This window comes from Maylandia zebra, linkage group LG1 (assembly GCF_041146795.1).
Source record: "Maylandia zebra isolate NMK-2024a linkage group LG1, Mzebra_GT3a, whole genome shotgun sequence".
Taxonomy (NCBI): Eukaryota; Metazoa; Chordata; class Actinopteri; order Cichliformes; family Cichlidae; genus Maylandia; species Maylandia zebra.
In genome coordinates this window covers 45,146,209-45,162,764 of record NC_135167.1, presented here as the reverse complement: position 1 = coordinate 45,162,764, position 16,556 = coordinate 45,146,209, and the positions used below count along the sequence as shown (strand labels likewise).

At 45.3% G+C, this 16,556-nt stretch overlaps 1 protein-coding gene across 1 annotated transcript; it reads left to right on the top strand.

The window, feature by feature from the left end:
* Positions 1-11,738: 11,738 nt before the first annotated feature.
* On the top strand, positions 11,739-16,247 carry fgf19 (fibroblast growth factor 19). Its single transcript, XM_004575584.3, has 3 exons — positions 11,739-11,948; positions 12,049-12,152; positions 14,846-16,247. Exons 1-3 carry the CDS (start codon positions 11,741-11,743, stop codon positions 15,158-15,160), a joined length of 627 nt encoding a protein of 208 aa, XP_004575641.2. The 5' UTR covers positions 11,739-11,740; the 3' UTR covers positions 15,161-16,247.
* Positions 16,248-16,556: the final 309 nt, after the last annotated feature.

Genomic DNA, 16,556 nt, shown 5'->3' with positions numbered 1-16,556 from the left:
GTGCACCCGTTAACCAAGACCCCGATTCTAAGGGTACAGCTGAACTACTGGATGACACGAATATATATGTGGATGAAATAGTCAAATGCATGCCTGCTACCTCGACATACGTCACACAGTTAAAGGAACAGCTTAAAACCGACAGCATATGCTCAGATGTCATGGCTTTTTGTCAGAGCAGCTGGCCAGAATACAGCCATCTCATAGGCCCAATTAAAGCATATTGGCCACACAGACACACCTTAACGGTACACGACAATCTGCTACTGAAAGGCACCAGACTAGTGATCCCTACTGCTATGCGCCACTCTGTCCTCATTGCCCTACACGAGGGACATCAGGGAATGTCGAGATGCAGAGGGAGAGCCAGGGAGACAGTATGGTGGACTGGTCTGAGTGGGCAAATAAATGAACTTGTGAAAAGCTGCACCATATGCATCAAAGAGCGTACCAACCCAGTGCAAACTTTAATGCCAAGCCAACTCCCTGAGAGACCATGGCAAAAAGTTGGAGCAGACCTTTTTACGTTTAACAACAGCAACTATGTGCTTCTGGTGGACTACTACTCTAAATTTGTGGAAATAGCCAAACTTACTCCCACAAGATCGGAGGATGTTATAGTGCATCTAAAATCAATCTTTTCCAGACATGGGATTCCAGAGTTTCTCTGCAGTGACAATGGACCTCAGTTTTCAAGCCAACAGTTCAAAGACTTTGCAGCAGCTTATAGGTTCAGACATGTAACAAGCAGTCCAAGATTTGCACAAAGCAATGGTGAGGCTGAGCGTCATGTCCAAACTGTGCAAAGTCTGCTAAAGAAAGCAAAAGACTCATATCTTGCACTTCTAGCTTACAGAGCAACCCCATTGGCTAATGGATATAGCCCTGCGCAACTACTAATGGGACGAAGACTGCGCACGTCAGTTCCCCAGCTTCCTTCTTTGCTCAATCCCAGCCTGCCCAGCAAGGCTACAGTGTTGACAAAAGCGAGAGAGAGAGTGATGAAGGACAGTGTTGCGTACAACAGGAGACATCGTGTGACAGAACTTCCTCCACTCTCACCAGGACAACCAGTGTGGATTACAGACGCTAGGCGTGAAGGGACTGTCATCTCCTCTCACTCCACACCCCGCTCATACATTGTCGAGACCCCTTCAGGAGCCATCAGGAGAAATAGGCATCACCTCCAGCCATTGCCAGATGCCACACCAAAGTTACAAACCCCAATTACGCCTGTCAGTCCAACAGAGAACGCCCTGCCTGCTTCAAACCTATCAGCGACTACAACTCTGACTCCTAAGACAGAAGACCCAGGTCCTGTCAGAACTAGGGCTGGCAGGGTTGTCAAAAAACCACAAAGACTGGACTTGTGAAAATAAAAAAAACAAAGAAGAAAAACATGGGTTTAAAAGTAAAGGAAAAAAAGGTTGAAGAGAAAGAAAAGTTTCTATGAAAGGTTCTAAGAAAAAAAAAGTACAGTTTTCATATATGCGGTAAATGTTCTTGTAAGTTTGATGTTTTCAGCGAAAGGAGGATGTGGTGTAATCTGTTTGAGCATAACCTGTTTTATTGTGAAAGGGGGTTCTGAAACAGGAAGTAGACAATAAAGGTCGGAGTTTGAGTGCTCTACAAGGGGTCGCTTGAATCCTTGCCTAAAACCACGACACCAGATGCAGCAGAGAGGAGAGGTGAGCTGCGTTACCAGATCCATGGTCTGTTGAGGTTTGTTAATTGAGTTGATTTGGGGGGAAGTTTGTTAAGTTACACATTAAATTAACTGTAAATAAATTGCTCACCTCTGGAAATCTGAAATGTCTGTGTAGTCTGCTTCCCTACCACCTTCCTTGACGTTCGAGTCTGACTACTTCACGAGGCCAAAGTTTAATAGTAAAAACACAAACTATGCGCTCAAGTGCATAAAACGATACATTTTATTGCAAGAGTGCTTGGTACTGTAAACTTTACACTCGTAACTCTGGAAGCTACCATCCAAATGCAAAGGCAGAGATGGGTTCAGTTGTAGGAAATCCTGCAAGACAAAGTTTACAACTTTTCTATCGCATTTTCTCGTCAAGAGAAATACACACGGGAAATTGGTTTCAAGACCTCTAAATGATCTGAAGCAGAGAATCAGCATCATAGAAAAACAGACAACACATGAATGAACAGAAAAGACAAACTGATGTCAGTAACTGATGAGGGTTGGGGTGTCATTGTATAATGTCATATTTTGGAGAATTCAGTGTTCTCGTGTGCATTGAAATGAAAACCTGCATTAGCCTGGATGTATTCCACCATAATCCTCAATCCCAGTGCTATAGTATGTGTTTAATACGGCATCCTAATATATGTATAGCAGCGTATTTTGTGCTCTGCAGCTATATAAAGGGTGAGTTTTACAGCCTGTAAGAAAAGATTAAGGAGCCTTCAATTAATTTATTAGATTCAAACTTGAGAGGCTACAATTCTTACCAACAAGGTGGTCCATGCTGAACCTGAAGTGTTAAAGTACAGCTGAGCCACTACTGATAAATTCAAACCACACATGCTCAGATGACAGACTCATTGTCACGGTTCTGGGTCCGTTGGACCCAGTATTTTGAGTTCATTATGTTTTGGTACTTTTGCATCATGGATTTTCCTTTATGTTTCTCTGGTACTTGGTGTTTCAGTTATCTTGGTGTTTTTCTATATTATGATTTATGATCTGATACTGTTGTCCATCCATCCATCCATCTTCATCCGCTTATCCGAGGTCGGGTCGCGGGGGTAGCAGCCCAAGCAAAGAGGTCCAGACCTCCCTCTCCCCAGCCACCTCCTCCAGCTTGTCCGGGGGAATACCAAGGCGTTCCCAGGCCAGCCGAGAGATATAATCTCTCCAGCGTGTCCTGGGTCTGCCCCGGGGCCTCCTCCCGGTGGGACATGCCTGGAACACCTCGCCCAGGAGGCGCCCAGGGGGCATCCTTGCCAGATGCCCGAACCACCTCAGCTGGCTCCTTTCGATGTGGAGCAGCAGCTGCTCTACTCTAAGCCCCTCCCGGATGGCCGAACTTCTCACCCTATCTCTAAGGGAGAGGCCAGCCACCCTTCGGAGGAAGCTCATTTCCGCCGCTTGTATCCGCGATCTCGTTCTTTCGGTCACTACCCACAGCTCGTGGCCATAGGTGAGGGTAGGGACGTAGATCGACCGGTAAATTGAGAGCTTCGCTTTTACACTCAGCTCCCTCTTCACCACGACTGACCGGTGCAGCGTCCGCATTACTGCAGCCGCAGCCCCAATCCGTCTGTCGATCTCCAGCTCCCTTCTCCCATCACTCGCGAACAAGACCCCGAGATACTTGAACTCCTCCACTTGGGGCAGGAACTCATCCCCGACCCGGAGTGGGCACTCCACCCTTTTCCGGCTGAGAACCATGGCCTCAGATTTGGAGGTGCTGATCCTCATTCCCGCTGCGTTACACTCGGCTGCGAACCGCTCCAGTGCGAGCTGGAGGCCCTCACCCGATGAAGCCAACATCGGGTGAGGGCTGATACTGTTGTGATTATGATTATCATTTAGTAGCCTTTGGTCAGTGTCAAGTCTGTCTCTGTCTAGTCTGTGTCTTAGTAAAGTGTGTTTTGTTTCCTGTTTTACTTTGAAGGTTCTTGTTCCTGTCTGATGTTAGTATGTGCAGCTTTGTTCCCCCTGTCTCGTTAGCCCTGATCTCTCCCAGCTGTGTCTCCCTCCTGTTGCCGATTCCCCCGTTACTACCCTGTGTATATAAGCCCTGTGTTTTCCCATGCTCGGTGTCGTGTCGTACCATCAGATTATGCCTGTGTGTCCTTGGTCTCAGTGTTCCATCGTCACTTCATGTTTGTTTTTCTGCCAGCAATAAAGCTGAGGTTTTTGAGTTTCAATTCTGTGTTCGAGTCCTGCATTTGGATCCTCATCTCTGCCTACCCGCACACAGAGCCCTGACAGAACGACGCGACCAGTAATGGATCCAGCAGACTCCGTATGGTATCGGCGACCCGCAGTCTCCACCTTCCTCAAGGAGAGGGAGAGGCAGGGGGCTAGGTGTGCCTGGGAGCACGAGTCACCATTCGATGGGTCTCGTTTGGCTCTGGGTGGGCCCCGCAGCTTCCAAACTGCGATGGCTACCACCGTTCCATCAGCTGTTCCGTCAGGGATGCGAGGGGCCAAGCGCTCTCCCTCGACGGCAGTAGCTCCTCCGTTTTCTGGTGTCACTCCACCGCTGCTCTCAGAATTCAGGCCCTGCAGGAGGGGCAAGCAGCGACGAAAGAAGGATTATGTGGTGGAAGACACTGGGCTTACTCCACTGCAATCCTTTGCTTTGTTTTTGGGACTTCCACGATCGGAGCTACACAAACTTCCCGCCTCTTCGTCCCAGCCCGGCCCACCGAAAGACTTTCGGCCCGGTCTGCAGGAGGATTCGCAGTCTGGCTTATCTCCCTCTTCCCAGAGTGAGCGACGCTCACGCAGCCGTCGCTCCGCTTCCTCTGGACAGTCAGCAGTGGTGAGCAACAAAGACTGTCTATCTCATGCACCTCCTGAACTCATGAACATAACAAACAATAAATCCACCCCTAAGATTCTGAAGACTACCTGCCATTCAAGTGAATCTAAATCCACTAACTTAAAGGTAGTTGAGTCTGTGTTTGTTAACCCTGTGAACCCCTGCTCTGAGGATTTAAGAACCTGTTTTCATTCTGCACAATCTGAACCCAGTGTTAAAATGAATAAGACTACTCCACTTAAATCTGGGGGGAGAAATGTTCGAACTGCTGTGAAATTTCCGGAGGCTTCAAGTTCTGTTTTCAAGTCAGCTGAAAGGGGGGTGGTTAATGTTTCTAAGCCAGCCTTTCAACCATGTACTTTTCAGCAAGGGCGCAGGCAGTTGGTAGGGACAGAAATTGCAGGCTGTAACTCAGGCTCTCTGAAGGAAGGGGCTGTCTGTTCCCCAAGGACATTTAAGGACTCTAGTTGCACCTCTCTACAGTCTATTAAGACCGTGGCGCTTCCCAGGGACTGTTCTGTGTCCCGGTTGAATGTTTCTGAGGTTGCCCACTCTGCTAAGACTATATGCCCAGACCCAGTTGGCAATATTGGGCATTTTGAGACCATTCCTGAGCTTCTCGCTCCTCCTGTTTCTGCTCCTAGGGTAGCTCGGGCCCAGCGTTCCCCTCCACCCGTTTCAGTTCCTCGGGTGGAAGGGTTTGGTGTTCAGCTGGTGCCGGCACCCGTTCCTGTGTCAGCTGGAGGCTCAGGTGAGCCCTTCCAGCAGTTTTTGTCGTGTTCAGAAGGCTCAGGAGGATTAGCTCAGTCACCATCACAACCACCATCACTACAACCTTTATGGCAGTTCCCAGCTCAGTTTTCCGATCAGCAGCCACCTTCAGCTCAGTTTTCGGATCAGCAGCCACCTTCAGCTCAGTTTTCCGATCAGCAGCCACCTTCAGCTCAGTTTTCCGATCAGCAGCCACCTTCAGCTCAGTTTTCCGATCAGCAGCCACCTTCAGCTCAGTTTTCCGTGTCACCTGGTCAGCAGCCGTCTGTAGCCCAGTCACCAACTCCACCACCACCACTATCACCTCAAGTTCAGTTATCCATGGCTCAGTCGCTACCTCAATCAGACTTTTTGCAGACTTTATTACGGTCCATGGCCCAGTCAGTAGCGCAGCTAGTGCAGGAATCGTTAGCTTTGTCTTCTGCTAAATCAGCCTCTCATCTCCACCCTCAGTCAGGGGTCCCTATTGCCTCTGGCCCTGCATCTACTCCAGCTGGAGGGCCCGAGGAGCCCGTCCAGCCTCAAGTTTCGTCAGCTGGGGGTTCGGGAGAACCCAGCCGGCCTCAGGTTTCGTCTGCTGGGGGTTCGGGTGAACCCAGCCGGTGTCATGCCTCATCAGCTGGAGGGCCCGAGTCGCCCGTCTGGCCTCATGCCACGTCTGCTGGAGGGCCCGAGTCGCCCGTCTGGCCTCATGCCACGTCTGCTGGAGGGCCCGAGGAGCCCGTCTGGCCTCATGCCACGTCTGCTGGAGGGCCCGAGGAGCCCGTCCGGCCTCATGCCACGTCTGCTGGAGGGCCCGAGGAGCCCACCCAGCACCACGCCTCGTTAGCTGAGGGTCCTGGAGGACCCAGCCAGCACATCCTCACATCTGCTGACAGTCCGGGGAGGTCTGTTCAGCCGTCACCTGCGGACTCATCCCCCGCGACTTCCACATCACTGCCTGCAGCCGTCCCGCTGCCGTCAGGTTCCGCAGCCGTCCCGCTGCCGTCAGGTTCCGCAGCCGTCCCGCTGCCGTCAGGTTCCGCAGCCGTCCCGCTGCCGTAAGGTTCCGCCTCCGTGTCTTCATCCACGCCTGGTCCGGCCTCGTCTGGTCCTGTGGTTGCCACGCCGCCGTCAGAGCCAGCTCGACCCGTTCCGCCTCACCTCTGCCGGCCGTTTTCCGGGCCTCTAAGGTGGCATCATGGCCTTCGGGGACGGCCTCCGGAAAGGGTTTGTCGCCGCTGCTGGCATCGCAGCCGCCCTCCGAACCTGCTCAGTGGCCGCCACTGCCTTCCAAGTGGTCGGCCTCCGGAACTGTTCGCCCGTCGCCGCCGTTGCCGTGTGCACGGTCGGCCTCCAGAACTGTTCGCCCGTCGTTGCCGTGTGCACGGTCGGCCCCCTGAACTTTTTGTGGACTCTTGGTGAGCTCTGGTTTCGTTTTGTTTTTGATATGCTTTCCTGCGTTTTTTGGACTCTGGTGCTCCTTGTTTTTTGTTTGGGCTCTGTCCCTCCATCCTGGACCCCCTCCGCCCGCCCTGGCCTGGTGCTTTGTTGTGCTTTTTTTTTTTTTCTTTTTTTTTTTTTTTTTTGTTTGGGGCTGTCGGGAGTCAGCCCTTAGAGGGGGGGTACTGTCACGGTTCTGGGTCCGTTGGACCCAGTATTTTGAGTTCATTATGTTTTGGTACTTTTGCATCATGGATTTTCCTTTATGTATCTCTGGTACTTGGTGTTTCAGTTATCTTGATGTTTTTCTATATTATGATTTATGATCTGATACTGTTGTGATTATGATTATCATTTAGTAGCCTTTGGTCAGTGTCAAGTCTGTCTCTGTCTAGTCTGTGTCTTAGTAAAGTGTGTTTTGTTTCCTGTTTTACTTTGAAGGTTCTTGTTCCTGTCTGATGTTAGTATGTGCAGCTTTGTTCCCCCTGTCTCGTTAGCCCTGATCTCTCCCAGCTGTGTCTCCCTCCTGTTGCCGATTCCCCCGTTACTACCCTGTGTATATAAGCCCTGTGTTTTCCCATGCTCGGTGTCGCGTCGTACCATCAGATTGTGCCTGTGTGTCCTTGGTCTCAGTGTTCCATCATCACTTCATGTTTGTTTTCCTGCCAGCAATAAAGCTGAGGTCTTTGAGTTTCAATTCTGTGTTCGAGTCCTGCATTTGGATCCTCATCTCTGCCTGCCCGCACACAGAGCCCTGACACTCATACTCCATGCGGTTAATTTAAAACACCCACCACAAACATGAGGCTTCTTTCGGAGTGCAAAACCATTCTTGTCCAGCTGTGTCCCATACGGCGAGCTTAGCTTTATTTCCATCGATTGCAAGTCCACACCTATCGTGGCAGACTGCTCTGGGTCGAAAGTATCGTTTGTGAAACTCAGGAGCAGACTGGACTTTCCAAAGCCAGTTTTAGGGTTTTCAATATGTCTTCATCCGTATTTGTTTTGAAGTTAGTTTAACTCTGACTCTGAACTGAAAAAGCGTTTAGAGATGTTTTTTACGTGTTTTAGGGCAACACGCCACCCAAAGAGTGAGGCCTCTGCCCAAAGGCCTCCAAGGTCTCAATCCAACTGAACATCTGTGCGATATGCTGGACAAACAAGTCTGATCTATGGAGGCCCCACATCGCAACTTACTTGACTTGTAGAATCTGTTGCTAACATCTTGGTGCCGGATACCACAGCATATCTTCAAGGGTCTAATGGAGGCCGTGTCTCGACAGGTTAGGGGTGTTTTGGCAGCAAGAGGAGGACCAACACAATATTAGGCAGGTCTGATTGCCAAATTTGTGATACATGAAGGAAATAAAGACACTTAACAGGGTTAATTACAGCTTTTAATTATCCACTAGTAAGCTTAGTAGTAAGCCTTACATGCAGCTTTTGCTCTGGATTAAAATGTTGTCTTCAGCTGAGCTCTTTTTTTTTTTTTTTTTCCTTTTGGAACATCCAAAAATACGATATGTCAAGCCTTACAGTGTCAGTGTTACATATGTGGTGATAATGGATAATGCAGCTAATCAGTTACAGTTGTTACAGTCTCCAGTTGTTACAAGGAGAGTGCACAGCTGACTGGATATTAGTCTTTTTCTCCAATTGATCTTTTAAGTTAACTTCAGTCACAGTAACATTCAGTCTTAAATATGATCAACCTCTCTCTAATAATCAGCTATCTACCACAGGCCTTCAAGCTGGCTGTAGTTGAGCCACACTGTTAAAAAAAACATCTTAAAAAACCGTCTGACTGGAAAGTCGGCTGCTGTGTGTGTTGAGCCAGGAGAAAAATATAACTGTGCATGCAATAAAAGCAAAACGGAAACACGGTGTGTTGGGTCCTTTACACAGCTGTTGATGGTTTAGCTTTGATTCAAGAGTTCGATGCATTTCTTACAGGTAATAAAATGTACTTTTTGTAAAGCAGATTAAGATCCAATCCTGTTCCACTCATGTAGCAGTGTAAGTGAAAAGGCACTAAAACATTTTTACTGACTCAGCGCTACTTTGAATACATGTATGAGAAGATACAAGATTATGACTGCACATGTTGCTTGTGCATGTATTCAAAGTCATAATCTAATCAACTTCACTTCCAGTTTTGAATGAGATGAGTAGAATTGTCTATTATGCATTTTCTCTCTGAAGAGGATTTTCTGTCCCTTTCTATTTTGAAAGTGTGGATGTGTTTGGCCAGAGCTCCTTGGGGTGCAGACATGGCTTATCGTCCTGAGGTTTCTTTCAGCAAAACAAGCAGCACCATCAGTAGCCATACTTCTCCAATGTCCCCCAGTCAACCCACTACATTACTCTGTAATGTAAAGCCGCTTTCCATTGCCTGTTAACAAGCAAACCAATATTCACCAACAATTTTTTCCTTTAAAAGCTAACATTCTAGGGAACATTTAGGGAACTTAGTGGATCCGTTGAATGGGTTTTTCTTTTCTTTTCTTTTTTATGCCACAGAAATACACACAGATTTATGCCAGGACAGTAATCAGAATACTGCTGAGAACCTTTTCAGGCCTGGGAGCACTGCAAATCTGTTCGAATTTAAACCAGTTTAATTTATTTAAATCACAGAAATACTCATCAGAAGAAGATTTATATAGCAAAAGACGTTTATTTAAAGAAAAAGGAAGATGATTCCCTAAGAACCAGATCGGGTTACCAACTGTTTGACAGGAATGATCAGGGCTGAGGTGGAAAAGACAAAAGAAAAGTATAAAGAGACGACAAATGCACACAAAAAGTAGAAACTGAAGGAGAGGGAAGACACTCATTTACATGCAGCAATGGCATATAAATGCACTGAGAGAGAAAGGTACTGATACTGTCGAGCATATCGTTATACTTTGGTGCATTTTGGCACTTTGCTTTGATAGATGCTTTCTTATAAACAGTTTTTCTATTTAGACTTTTGTTGTTGTTTTCATTTCACTTAGCACAGTTTATTTATTTCATAACTCAATTGACCATAAATAACCCTGTGATGCTAAATCGAATAAGTGATGTAGTAAATGGCAGTTAATCATGATGATAAATTGTTTATGGTTTTAATGGAATACTTGCCCATATCGGCAATGAAGGCACATCTTGAAAAACAGCAGCATAAATCACACGTTTGTTTTCACTGACAAAATTTAAAGGCCTCGCACCACCCACACAATCACAAGGTCTGTACTCAGACACTCCATAATGTTAAAATTGGAATGATAAGGTGGAGCCAAAGTCTAATTAGGAAAAACAATGCAAACGTTTTTGTGACTTCCTGAGTGCATAAATCCCAGTGTCCCCTGCATGCTTTAAAGAGAAGAGTTCATATTCTAGTCTGCCATCTAGTGACAGAAGCTGTGTAGACAGATTCAGTGATAGAGATAGAGCCTGCCTGCATAGACGTGCAGTTCATGTTATGTTATCTTATTAACTAGGCAACAAATAGACAGGAAATAGATGGTATTTGGATAAATGAGGATGTAATATTGTTATTGTAATGATATTTAAAATTCAGCAATCATTGGCTCATGAAGTAAGCTTGATAACATTTCAGACTCTTCAGGCCTGTCTTCAGTAATGCTCAAAGCTTCTGAAAAATGTTGATGTTAAAAATGATTTCTTTATCCACAATCATCAAAGTGTTTACCTTTCCTGTTTTTTATATGGCAACCAGAGCAAGTGGAAATACTGCATAATCAGAAGTAAGAAGAGATTCCATTAAAAAATAAATTCTTGTTGCAAATGTCAAGCAGCAAGTTCAGAATATGAAGGAGAGAAGAGCTTCTACAGGACAATGATCCCAGTAAAACCTTAAAATGCAGCAACTATTCCTACAAACACAAATTAAAATCTTTAGAGTTACTGGAAATCTGCAGGGATCTTAAAAATGGTGCAAGACTGAGACTCTGTAGGCCAAGGAGGTCACTGAACACTAACAGAGGCTGAAACTTTTGCATACCTTTACATTTTAAATGAATTTTACATTTTTGATCAGCTGGAAAAACTGCCATAGCCCAAACAGACATTAACACAATCTGCAGTCAGAAGGAATTAATTTGCAAAGGTTATGGAGGTTTGTCAGATCTGGGCCTCGGGTTTCATTTTAGTGAATGGTGATATTTACTCTGATTACAGTTTAACTTGTATGTAAATGCAACACAGAACAGCGGAAGCACCGGCCAGAATGTGATAAGAGCGGAAAGAAGTCTGTTATTTTAGTGTAGAGTGACCCAGTCTCACAACTTTGCATGGATTCTGACCAATGTGTAGACTTTACCCTATCCTCAAATAATGTGCAATATGACAGTTTATGTAATGTAATTATGCAACACATCATTAATATAATAGATACCGAGGCTACAGGTGTGAGCCGAGATTTCCTTGGATTATGATGGCTTATGGTATTTATGATATTGTGTATATTACTGCGGAGGTTTTTATAGTAAAAGTAAGAAAAGAAGGTTTTTTTCCTGATTTTTTTGTTTAAAAAATGAAATGCAGTCTTAATCCACAGTGCTGTGTTGCATTTGTATATGTCCTTCACATTTTGAGTGTGAAATACTTCGTATTCATTCAGCAGCGACTGTGAACGACAATATTGGCGATTAATTTACAACATGCAACAGCTAAACCTGAAGTCTCCTACAGTGTTTTTCTCTTACTACAGTGATCTCCTTTTACGTGCTGTTCTTAACATCATATATTGTTCATAAAGAAAAACCTATATGACTGTATTTACAGTCTGCACGACAGTCCGTATATGACGGCACATTCAGCTGATCTTTGACTCTAACATGACTTGGGCTCGGCTGGGGCCAGCGGCGAGCCATGATTCAGTTGGATGTTGTGCAGGGGTGTGTTGTGGTTTGTTTCTGGGAAAAGGGGTTATCTGCAGCTGATAAGAGCCACGTTTAAAAGGCTGCGCAGGAAGAGGTCCACTTACTTCACTACCAGCTGGAGGGAGCCACAACACGCGAATCATGCTGCTGCTCCTCATCGTATCCACGGTCAATGTGCTGTTTGGTGTTGGAATGGTTTGCATGCCCCTGTCAGACAACGGGCCCCACATCGCCCACGGCTGGGCCCAGGTGGTGCGGCTCAGGCACCTTTACGCCACCAGGCCAGGAATGCACCTGCTGATCAGTGAGGGTGGACAGATCCGTGGTTCTGCCGTCCAGACTCTGCACAGTAAGTGGAACACTTTGAAGCGCAGAGTCAAAAGGCTGCAAACTGCAGTGTTTGTTACTAACTGCAGTGTGCTTCGCTGTGGGGAACATTTCCATTTTAGGCCTAATGGAGATTCGTCCAGTGGGTCCAGGCCGTGTTGCCATCAGAGGGGTGGCAACCGCAAGGTTTCTCTGCATAGAAGACGACGGCACACTGTACTCATCGGTGAGCATAATAATAATACTAACAAAAGGAGAAGAATACATGTTTTTATTTATATCACTTATCAAAACGAGAGATACAAAATTCTTTCCAAAATCACACAAAAAAGACTAAAATACAATGTAGAAGGACAAGAAATAACTTTAGCATATCTAATTAAGTGACACATGCAGTTCATTAAAAACACGACAAATGTCACACACTTGTGTTGTGTGCAGATTGAGTGATGCTGATATCAAACAGTAAAGCATACATGTGTAGTAAAAGTGACACATGCAATGTTTAAGCTCAGAGTGTAAATAGAACAAACAAAATAGAAAAATGGCAACATAAACAAATGAAAAAACTAATTATTACTGAATATTATTACTAATATCTGTCAGTTATTACATGTTTTTACAGTTAAGAATACAATTTTTAAAAAATGTTATCAATTAATTCAGTCATTGTTTCAGTTCCAAATGATAAAAGTTGTGAGGGAGGGGGGTGTTTTCGTGGTAGCTAACATTTTTTCTAAATGTTACATCTCACGATGGAGTCATGAGCAGCTTCTTCCTCCTCACCTTTCAGCGAGTCCTAGAGCCCAAACAGATTCAGAAAGCAGCTCCAAGCAAAAGTAAATGCTCGTTTTGGAAATGTCTGTGAAATCCCAGCACTGGAGAGTTTGTTCTGTATTACCAAGCAAACTACCCAACATGAAAGTAAGAATATGTGACCCCACACATAGACCAAGTTTATATTCATGCTGCTTGTGTACTTTCCTGTGAAACATAACATTTTCACTCTGTGCAGTCCTGTACGACTTTAAGTGCATGCCCTGATTGTAGAGCCACCTTCAGCAGCAATGTTCATCAGGAGGACTTTATTCCCTCACATTACTGTGGAGGAATTTTGGACCACAATGATGTGCAAGTTGCTTTGGTTCATTTGTTTATGCACAGCTCTCTTAAACCTACACCACAGCAGGTTGGTTGGGTGGAGTTCTGCACTTTGGCTGGGCCACTGCAACATCTTAATTCATTTTTTTCAGCCATTCTGTTGTAAATGTATTGCTATGATGGGGATCATTGTTCTGCTGAATGACCCATTTTCAGCCAATCGTTCGGCTCAGCTTACTTTGGTGTACAGAAGAATACACGGTTGACTCAGTGACTGTAAGGTGCCCAATGATCAGCGCTCCAGCACAGTGCTCACAGTTGCTTTGAGATATTTGTGTTCATATACTGTGCTCGGTTTTCTCCAAACTCGTGCTGTACATCATGGCCAGACATCTCTACATGGACTGTGTTCCAGATGTTTTGTGGTTTGTTTGTTGTTGCCGTCATGTTCTTTTCAGAGAGAAGAAGCAACTTGTTCAGTCTTTTTCTAAATTTGCTGTGATGAATTTTAACGTCTAACATACAAACTGAGGCCTATCGAGTTAGAGATGCAGGTCTCGGGTCTTTTGGCAGTTTATCTGAGCATTGCACAGTCTGACCTTGGGGCTAATTTACTGGATCATCCACACCTGGGAAGACTGAGACACGTTAACACAGACCTGCAAAGTGCCTAAAGTCCTGCGTTTGTGGAGCACCTGGCTGCTGCTTCTCCTCTTAATTCCTATGGAAGCAGTACAGGTGCATTTAAGCTTTCACAGGATTGCACAGCCATGTGAATATTCCTGATCCTTTCTGCCTGTGACGCAACTATGTTATATTTATGTACTGCAGCAGCTATAATAGTTACAATACCAACTGCAGTTGCATCTCATCCAGCAATTGCTAATACGCTTTACCTCACACAGACAATCACAGTGAAACCATGATGACCTCAGGTCGTCTAAAAAGGAGCCTTTCTCCGCAGTGTCGTGTTTTCTTCTCTTCATATGAGGAGACACACATGACAAGTAAAATAGAGGCGAAATAAGCTTCTTCTTCATCTTTGTGCTCTTTGTAAAATAGCAAAAACCTGTTGGAAAAAAGTTTTAACTGATTAATCTGATTGATTAATAATTAATCTTTCTCTATTTCATAATCTGCACAGTTCGACTGAAATGCGATTATTACTGGTTTAAACTTTATATTCTGATACAGCACTTTTACTTCAATAAATACTTTAGTTTCACTTGGTGTCAAGCTGACATTTGAACTCTAAGTGGGGAACTGTTATTCCATAAAGAAAGTAGAAGTACGTTTTAACTGCAAACTTCTTCAGCGGCTATTCTAGAAAGGTTTCTGTAGACACAAGTGACGCAAGGTCTGCCGTGCTTGTGATATGTTGTTAATCGTCTCCATATTCACTGCAAGCAGCAGAGTCATTCATTCAAATAGTCGACCAGTTCATCAACCTTTGTTCAGTGTGGTGCAGGGCAGGATGTGTTTGCAAAGTGGAAAAAGCTGAATGAAAAGACCCAGCAGCACCAACAACAACCTTGGCCTCTGGCTGGGTATCTTTGGTCAAAGCAAACAGCCATCGAAGAACTTGCAGTGCCATTTACGTATGTTTTGTGTGTGTGTGTGTGTTTTTGTTAATAGTCCCTGTTAACCCTTACCCCTCTTTGTACAACATGTATATAGGATCAGCAAACAAATGCATTTTGAGTGGAAACAAATGCCAAAAAGCCATATTGTTTTTACTTATTTCAAATAAAGGATACAATAAAGTATATTGTAGAATGTGGAGAGTGATGCATGTGAATGTAATGTGAACTTTTCCAGCATGCCTGCAGCAGAGAGGACTGCATCTTCAGAGAACAGATCTTGCCAGATGGGTACAACATCTATATCTCTGACAGACATGGAGTCCTGCTCAGTCTGGGAAACCACCGGCAAAGACTGCAGGGCTTAGACCGAGGAGATCCAGCCCTGGCCCAGTTCCTCCCCAGGATCAGCACTCTGAATCAAATCCCTTCCCCTGGGGCAAAAATCGGTGACCACATGAAAGAAGCAAAAACAGAAGAACCTGTGGACACAATAGATTCATTTGGAAAGTTCTCTCAGATCATTGACAGCCCCAGCTTCCATAAGAGATGAGCCTGCAGCTCTAAGACACCTGCTAATGCATGTGCCAAGGCGTGTCTGTGCATTATTCTCCGAGTGTTGTAAAACCAGCGACTCGGTGCAGCATTCCTGTACCGGGGAAAGTACCTGCCCACACTGTTAAGTCCAAAAGACTCCAAGTGACCCAAAAGACTACAAGAGCAGATCCAACGGAGTGGAGGACAGGTGTAGTGTGCTCTCCAGGACACTGGTACGACAAGGTGAGGGTGCTCACTGACCACAGGCAAACAAAAAGCAACACAAACACATGCAGGAAAAGGAATTAGTCAGGCTGACTGAGAAGGAGCGCCGTAAATGCTGTAACACTAAAGAAAGAGTCCGACGTATTCCTGAAATATGAAGCAGGATTTAGGCGTAGTGAGGTAACCTCTGCTTTAGCCTTGGGTTTTACTGTCAACGAGGTGCTCTTTTCACATCGCCACAGTAAATTATGCTCTGGAGCAGATAGTGTTCAACATAAGCAATCAACAGATACAAAACCTTGGTGCAGGCAATGAGAGGGTTTCTGGTTTCTGAACACTTTTAAAGACTTTTCCTGAAAACCATCAATGGATTTTTTTTACCCTCTTATGTATACAGGATGTAGCAGTGATGCTGATAAGTTGACACACAACTGGATTTTTTTATTTAATTATTTAATTTCATCCTAATTTAATTTTTCCCAGCTTTTTACAGACCACTCAGAAGGCTTAACGCTATATGGTAAATGGTCTGTATTTGTATAGCGCTTTTCTAGTCCCTAAGGTCCCCAAAGCGCTTCACACTACATTCAGTCATTCACACACAGGTGATGGCAGCTACATTGTAGCCACAGCTGCCCTGGGGCGCACTGACAGAGGCTGCCGGCGCCACCGGGCCCTCTGACCACCACCAGCAGGCAAACATGGGGTTAGTATCTTTGGCGTGCAGCCAGGAGGCAGCCTGGGATCGAACCACCGACCTTCTGATTAGTGGCTGACCTGCTCTGCCACCTGAGCTACAGCCACCCTATAAACTAAACACTTCTTAATACAACCTTTTTAATATTGCTTAGCCTGATGTTAGTAGTGGGGTAAGTTCAGTCACAGATACAGACTGAACTTACCCCATACAGATGTACAGATGGGGATAATATGGATATGTTGAACTGGCCTCTGTAGGAAAGAAGGCAAGTGGTGACTGAGGGTAGACTATCTGTCTGAACTGAAGATGATGTGTGGAATAAGATCAGCACAAAGGAGGAGGCAGTACCTGTTTGGACATCATGTTTCCACACTGAGCTCTGTCCGGTAATGTCTGAAGAACTTCACGACTACAGTATAAAGTGTAGTTTGTACTGTAAAACTACAGCAAGTGCTTTAGTTGTTAAATATCAGTGTCATTCCTGTTT